The 8,410-nt window shown below is 42.0% G+C and overlaps 1 protein-coding gene across 3 annotated transcripts in view; it reads right to left on the bottom strand.

Moving 5' to 3' along the window:
- The window catches only part of RBBP6 (RB binding protein 6, ubiquitin ligase), a 164,555-nt gene extending 157,518 nt beyond the window's left edge, over nt 1-7,037 (bottom strand). For 2 of the 3 annotated variants that reach the window (XM_068110380.2, XM_068110379.2), the window contains exons 1-2: nt 6,193-7,037; nt 4,231-4,330 (exon numbers count right to left, since the gene is read on the bottom strand). In XM_068110380.2, coding sequence (XP_067966481.2) covers nt 4,231-4,330; nt 6,193-6,358 — 266 coding nt within the window. In that variant the 5' untranslated portion in view covers nt 6,359-7,037. The remainder of the gene's footprint in view (nt 1-4,230; nt 4,331-6,192) is intronic. The other variant, XM_068110381.2, reaches the window with a different exon arrangement.
- Nucleotides 7,038-8,410: the final 1,373 nt, after the last annotated feature.

Here is an 8,410-nt window from a genome sequence, read left to right on the forward strand (position 1 = left end):
GCACATATGCTGGGGTGGGTTCCATTACTAAGCAGCTTCTAAGGCGCTTGCCAGGTGCTTGACTACTCAAGCAAGCACTCCAAAAAAACGGTCGACAAGGAATGTCTGGCTTGGCAAGCGATTGGTAATGGGACACCCCTGGATCAGCTTTTTTCACGAGTTTTTGTTTACAGCTGGCGGTATTGGTGAGATTAGCGGGTTACGATTATTCTAATCGTACAAAATAATTTGAAATATATTTGCGGCAGCAGTCATGGTGGTATGATAAGACCTCTTCACCAAAATCACGTTATTCTTTTCATCACTGCCAATTATTATTTTTATTATTAGTTCAATATAGACATCAACAGAGACATAAAGGATATTTCCATAAAACAGAATGAAAAAGAACCACAAAACATTTTGTTGTGCTTCTTCAAAGAGGAACGTAAGCTAATCTCCCAGTCCCAAATGTTGATGAAGAAGATTCTGCAATGGCCCGAGTGGCCCCGCCCCACACTCTAACCTGCAATTGGAGTGCTGAACACAACAGGCTCCTCCAACCTAGATCATTGGGAGGTGATGTCAGCAGAGAGCATCCAATTGGAATTGATCTTGTTTATCGGTGGCCAAGATAGATTATATTCTTCAATGTCTTTCACCTTGTGCGAATATCACCTGAGTGCCCAATGAACAGCTTTGTGGATATTTTAAAATATTTTATGCAAATGTCCTTAATATGTCTCTGTTGATGTTTATGTTAAAACCTTGTAGTACCAGGCATCTTTTTACTTACATTTTATTTATTATTATTATTCTGCAACATTAATATTATTATTGTGCTATTATTATCACCTTTGTCATTTGAAGTGGCCTTACAAACGTTCCACAATAACATAGAACGACGCTCAAGCTGCGACATATACACCTTCCAAAGGTGGAAAACGCAAATAAAACATGGCAATTTCTTCGGATTTATACAGCGTAGCCCATAGGGCAAAGCCGTCTAGAATAGTGTTTGTCAGTCTGTATGTATGTATATGTCCCCTCAAACGTATACCAATCAGAGCTGAGGATCTGATCACATGACAGGGTGATGTGATTACATCTGATGTAATTACAGCAGTACGGCGGCTGGCTCTCCACACACCGCCATTTTGAATTATATGCTGTTCATGCCGAACATATCGGCAAACCTGTCATATATCACAATCGCAATGCTCTACCTTTACATTTTTAATTCAGTGCAAAACAAACTAGAGAGGTTCCAGGGAACCTGAACTCAACTTGTCTATATCAATATGGTTAGAATATGCATAATAGAACCACAAACTATATAGTTTGTGTGCTAAAAATATGACAAAAATTTATTTTTCAATATGGCCGACCTGCCACGCCCATTTTTGGGCATCCAACGCCCAAATGCAATCCCAAACTAGTTTATGTCTTGAAGATGATGCATAACAAATTTCATCAATATTTGTGACTAAGCGTAGACGTCGAATTGTTCAGACAGACAGACGACGGATGACAGACGGACCTGGGTGTCGACAAAAACTCAGCTGGACATAGTCCAGTTGAGTTAACAAACCGATTGTTAAAATGACCATGAAATATCGAAAGCATCGGTGTTATGGCTCTTCCAACAATAAGGTACATATAGGCCTTAGGCTTTAAGCCTCACCTTCGGACCGCTTCGGACAAATAAAGCCCAGGTTTCTTAATACAGTAGTGTATCGTTTCAGTAGTATCGTTTTCGTAATAGTAATAATAATATAGTAATTATAATCATAATACTTTAATCCCAATGTCATGAATGGAAAGTTAATGGATATAAGCTGTATATGGTTCATGAATCAATGATATAAGCGGTGTTCAGCACTAATATTAATAACCGCGGAAGTAAGGAATTCGCCTCGGTTTTTTAATAGCAATATGATTTTTGAAATAATAACAACGTAACGTTAATATTATAGTAAATCTAATCATAACACCAATCCCTTCGTAGTGACTGCAAACGTACTAGAAGTTAAAATATATCATCTTCTACATATTAAAGTAGCAGCAGTTTTGTGTCCGTTATGTCATTAGTCTGTGATGTCATTACGCCGGCTGAGTCCACCGACCGACATTTTAATTTACTAGTACACCCGCTCACTACGGAAGCGGCAGGGAGAGTTATTACTCTTTGGGGTATATAGATTAGTCGATCTATGGTCGGGTCTCAAGAACATTGGTTGTGTGTTCATTTACCAAGGTTCTTGTGGAGAGATCGCCAAGTGGTTTAAGCATTTGAGCAAGCACTCCATTCAAAACCCTGAAGGAATGGCTGGCTTGGCAAGCGCTAGCTTGCTGCTTGGTAAATGAGCACACCTCCAACTCTTGTGGGGTACATAGATTACAGTAGATCTTCGCTCAGTTCTGCAAGTAAAACTTACCTAACGGATGTCGGGATTCCTCCAAATTTCTTTGTTTAATGTTATAAACAGCATTAGCGACTGTTTAAAAAGCTAATCATGTGTGTTTGTGGTTTATAATATTTTACAAGCCCGGCTACGCCGCTGTTAGACTTTTGGTCTCGTTTGCAGTCGAGTCTAAAGCAACATATGCTAAGCATGTGTGATAATAAAATGGAGCGAGTCCTATTAGTCGTGATACAATTGAGGGTTCTAAGACATCACTTGTAATACCCTCTCCCACCACCACCAGAAGGGGCACTGCATGATACACGTTTCCGAAGACGATTTGATTTTGCTCCACCTTCAAAACTCTGAGTGAGGGTGGCATTTGAAGCGGCTACACCCTTTGCCATATGACTGTGGTCCCCTTGGCAAGTTTAGTTGGGTGAGATTGCATTATGATAAGTAATGACCGAATAAATTGATAGAGATATCTATCTATAATTCCAGTAATCTCTGTGTGTATGTTTGTTTGTCTGTATGTCTGTGACCGCTGTTTCTCGACAACCACGGGTCCGATATACTTTAAACTTGCCAGGTATATGGCTGGGGACCCGAGGATGTGCCTTTTCAAGGTTTCATATTAATCGGACAAGTAGTTACCGAGCTATGTCCAAAAAACGATTCAACCAATCAGAGAGCAGCGAGCTATCACGTGTGCCGAACGTGGCGAACAGACTCTGCCTCGGACGGCACATTTGAGAGCGTATTCATTTATTTCACGTTGGCAAACTATGTTGGCGTTCAACTATGTTTTAAAACTAATTAAAACTAATTTGCGATTCATCGTAACTGCGATATGCGACCTTCCGGACAGTGAAGACTGCACTTCCGGCAGCCAATCACAGAACGCGTTGTTGCGTAGGCGTGGCCGATGTGAGAGCGAGCCGAGCCGAGCGCGTGCGCCATTACGGTTCGTAATTCGATTTCTTCCGGAGAAAATAATAATTTCTCGATTTCTTATGCGCATTATTTCTCCCAATTCAGTCAGAGCGAAGGCGGAAGCGAAGAGCGTTGTTTTTTTTGTTTACGGGCGTACGGGCGGGGTAGAGCGTACGGGTAGCGTTTTTTTTTTTTTTTGGCAAGGAACGGGCACCCATGTACGGGCATGCCCTAGTATCAAATAATTTGACACAAGTGGCCACAGAACCAGGCTTCAGTGACCCGACGGAGTTTTTGGTAGCATTTGGCACCCGGGCCACCACCTATTTCGAACCCTGGTATTTTACATCACCCTATCTAGCACATTACATTAGTTATTTGTGCCTGTTGTTCGTGTCATTTATGAAGTCCTTAAAAAGGCAAGCAGACAAAAAAAAAATCTCACTCCTCTCTGTGCATGTGTGATCGGGACAAAAATCAGACACAGTACTGTGAAACAGTAGGTTTGGCTTCCGATTCATGTTCAAAATATAACATTCCATTTGAAACAAGTGGTTCCTCCATCATAAACCGACAGTGGGCAGACACAAACCAATTGTTTAACCCCTTTGTGCAGGTTAATAAATCCTCCCAAGTCCTCCTCTTCCTGCCCCAAACAACGAAAGACAAATCTTGCTTGCACCAACAAAATTCAGCTAATTTCCCTTTTTATGTGTACAGTACCCCAGCCAGTAACACATTTTAAGAGCAGCGAGTTAATTTCCCCAATACCATCGGAATTTTAAAGTCACATTTTTGGATTTTAATATACTTTATAGGAAAAAAAACGAAACAAAAGGGTGAATCCGACACCTAAATAATGACAAATTAGGGAAATCAAGATGTTTACAAATGCATGACGATTACTTACGCAAGATACGCCTTGCTCACGGCACGTACACCTCCAATGGGGATTCGCTTTACAATCACCGACGAATTTTTAGGAATGAGAGCTCCATCTTCAAAATATTCTGAAAAAGATGGCCATTTTAAAAAGACGAAAAAAAAAAAAAAAGGGGGTTAAGTCAGTCATTTAATAAGCTAGCAATTAATCATTACTTAGTTAAATCATCCACAGAAGAAACCACAATTCTTGACCTAATTTAACCACAACACCAATTTAACCTTTTGACAAAAGATTACAAACACCTTGACGAAGAAACAAATTTCAAGGTCCACTGTGCCGACAAAATAAATAAATAATTAAATGAATAATAAAAACGTGTGCGCGTGCGCGTCCAACGAATTACCCAAATGTAAGTGAATTTACCCAAATGAAAGCACAATGTACCCAAATGTAAGTCGTACTACGTAAAGGAAGGTTATTTTATGCAGTAAAACGTTACGGTGTGCTTCTTGACGTCCAAGAAAACGAATGCGAACAGAATTTTACAAATTTTACCGGCCCTATCGGTGGCAGTCATTTTAGGCCAGGGGGACATAACTCGGTATACATCTGCAGGATTAATGAATCCGAGCTGAAGCGACCAAGGTGGCGGTAAGTTTACCCACATAGGTTGATCCTAGACATTAATGAAGTATAAATATTTGATCAAAGTTACACACTACTTTCTTATTATTTGTATCAGAATGATGTGGAATATTTACCCAACTGAAAATCAAAAAAATTGACGATTTACCCAAATGAACGGCAACCAGCCAAGATTTACCCAAATGAAGATCATCTCACATGGAACGAGTCACACAAAGTGAAGTAAATATAAATATTTTATCAAAGTAACACCCTACTTTCTTATTATTTGTATCAAAATGATGTGGAGTATTTACCCAAATGAAAATTCTCAAAAATGACGATTTACCCAAATTTACCGAACCCTAACCCGAACAACTATAATCTGGTGCAGAAAAAAATGCACAATGCCCTATGGGGCATACACATTGCCCATTTCCCACCTATGGGCCAACCGTGCTTTACGTAGTACGACTTACATTTGGGTGCATTGTGCTTTCATTTGGGTACATTCACTTGCATTTGGGTAATTCGTCGGACATTTGGGCATACACATTGCCCATTTCCCACCTATGGGCCAACCGTGCTTTACGTAGTACGACTTACATTTGGGTGCATTGTGCTTTCATTTGGGTACATTCACTTGCATTTGGGTAATTCGTCGGACATTTGGGTACATTGTGTTCATTTGGGTATATTCACTTACATTTGCGTACATTTGGGTACATTGTGCTTTCATTTGGGTATATTCACTTACATTTGGGTAATTTGTCGGACCATGCGCGTGCGCGGGGTGCGAAGTGCACGTGGTGCGGAGTTGTGCAAGGGGGGAGGGGGGGGGGGGGGGGTGCGTGTGTGTGTGTGTGGAGGGTGTGTGTGTGTGTGGAGGGTGTGTGTGTGTGTGGAGGGTGTGTGTGTGTGTGGAGGGTGTGTGTGTGTGTGGAGGGTGTGTGTGTGTGTGGAGGGTGTGTGTGTGTGTGTGTGGAGGGTGTGTGTGTGTGTGTGTGTGTGGAGGGTGTGTGTGTGAAGGGTGTGTGTGAAGGGTGTGTGTGAAGGGTGTGTGTGAAGGGTGTGTGTGAAGGGTGTGTGTGGAGGGTGTGTGTGAAGGGTGTGTGTGAAGGGTGTGTGTGAAGGGTGTGTGTGAAGTGTGTGTGTGAAGTGTGAGTGTGAAGGGTGTGTGTGAAGGGTGTGTGAGGGATGTGTGTGGGCAGGGAGGAGGGGATGTGTGTGGGCAGGGAGGAGGGAATGTGTGTGGGGGTGGGGGGTGGGGGTGGGGGGTGGGGGATGGGGGATGGGGGTGGGAGATGGGGGTGGGGGGTGGGGGGTGGGGGGTGAGGGTGGGGGTGGGGGTGAAGGTCTCACCTTCCTTCGTTTGAGCGTTTGTTATTTGAAGGTCGCAGTCAGCAGCTTTAAGCCTCTCTCGGGACATGATGGTCTTCTTAAGGTCAGCCAGCGAGATGTGCATGCCATCGAACGTAACAGTATCGTAGTTGAGTTTCGACGAAAACTTGTAGTGAACACACGACATTTTGTCTATTCCTAGCAGGGGTCTTGCACCAAGTGAACTCGGCGAAGGTGGTGCGGGTGTGTGACAAGGGGGTTTGGGGACTAGAACTGACGAACGAACGAGGAGAGGAATGAACGATAGGATTCGGGTCCAAAATGCGTGGGCGAACCGACAGGCCGCGGCCTACCAGCAAGGGCCCAGAAACGGGAGCATCAGGAGGCCGCGCTGTTGGAACGCTCAACGATGGCCACTGCAGATCGAAAGCGGTTGGTTATGTGTTGAAGTGAGGAAACAAAGCAAAACAAATAGCGAAGCCAAATACCAAAGTATCCCAGAATCTGACCGATAATCAAAAAACCTTTACAACATAAGTGATTGTTACATATCAACAGCCACAATGTCCGAAGCAGAGATCGAACGAACACACAAGAACCGTCGTCCGCTAGACAATAAAACCGCCATAAACAGAATGAGCCTCAGCCCAGGCCAAGCCGAGCACGGCGGCCGCCCCAAGCTTCTCGAGTCCAACAGTCCGCAACGACTTCAAAACGTAACCTTTCCACCAAATACCGATGACGTTCAAGATGAGGACACGAGACAGCATATAACAACAGCGCAAATCGTCCTTGTTCATTCCAACAAAATGGCGCCTGCTACGAAGGCACGTGGTATTGAATGACGTTACATTAAAAAATAAAAAGCCACCGGTTTTTGACGCCCCCTCTCTCGAGCAACACATTAACACATTATATCCGGATCCGAATATAAAAATATTTATACATATATATTGAATACATTTTTCATATATAGTTGAAGAAAATACTTCAAAATGTCAGACGATATGACGTCATGAGCATCTGTTGCGAACTACACCGTTATGACAATCAATAACACTCCAAACTTTCAGTCGACCATATAGTATGGCAGGTTGGTGAAATATTTTGGAGAATTGTGCCTTTGATGATACAAGCACGAGAGTTGGCACACAGTTAGAGTATGCCCTAAGGAAGATATTTGGCTACAGGGCCGTCGCAGATTTGTCCTGTGACAACAATGGCGGCCATTTTTCAAAAAAGGACAAATCTGCGATGGCCCTATAGCCAAATATCTTTCTTTGGACATACTCTGACTGTGTGCCAAATGCCATGCTTGTATCATCAAAGGCACAATTCCTCATTCCTGCACCTATCTGCCATACTAATAATCAAAATGAAACCGGTGCTCCTTCATTCATTTGAATGAGACGAACAGATCTTTCCTTCTTTCTTCCTTATACGATTTCCGAACATTTATTTCATTATATGACATTCACGCACGCACTCGGATACATACTGTATGTCCATCATCTACATACCACACATTCTCCACACATTTATACCTTTCTCGTTGAGAAATTTGGTGCCACAAAATGCATTGGCGTTACGTACGTTGAAGATCAGCTCATTGTTTTGATCTAATTCGTGGCAAAAAAAAGACTCCTTTATTATTATTATTAATTCGGTGCAGAGCTGCGGCCTGTCTGTCTAATCATCTAATGAGTCCGAAAGGGTGGTGCAGACTGAAAAAATAACCAATGCATCATCTTACCCCTCAGCTGTCCATCTTGAGTTCGATTCCCAACAGGATTATAAACTGTGGTGATGTGAAATGATGATGCACATTCCAGCACCGATTATAAACTGCACCTTCCTCAAATACTCGATAAAAATAATTTCTAGTGTTGTATAGAATCTCAAAAAAAACAATTTCTGTACAATTTCTATGCAAGTTGAAGGCCGTGTTATTATGGAGAACACGTTCTATAAGGATTTGATATGACAAGTTCTGTAGAATTTATATACAAGTTGAAGACCATGTTATTATGGAGAACACGTTCTATAAGGATTTGAAATGACAAGTTCTGTAAAAATTTATATACAAGTTGAAGACCATGTTATTATGGAGAACACGTTCTATAAGGATTAGAAATGACAAGTTCTGTAGAATTTCTATACAAATTGAAGGCCGTGTTATTATGGAGAACACGTTCTATAAGGATTTGATATGACAAGTTCTGTAGAATTTATATACAAA

This window comes from Myxine glutinosa, chromosome 3 (genome assembly GCF_964187855.1).
Source record: "Myxine glutinosa chromosome 3, kmMyxGlut1.1, whole genome shotgun sequence".
Lineage (NCBI taxonomy): Eukaryota > Metazoa > Chordata > Myxini > Myxiniformes > Myxinidae > Myxine > Myxine glutinosa.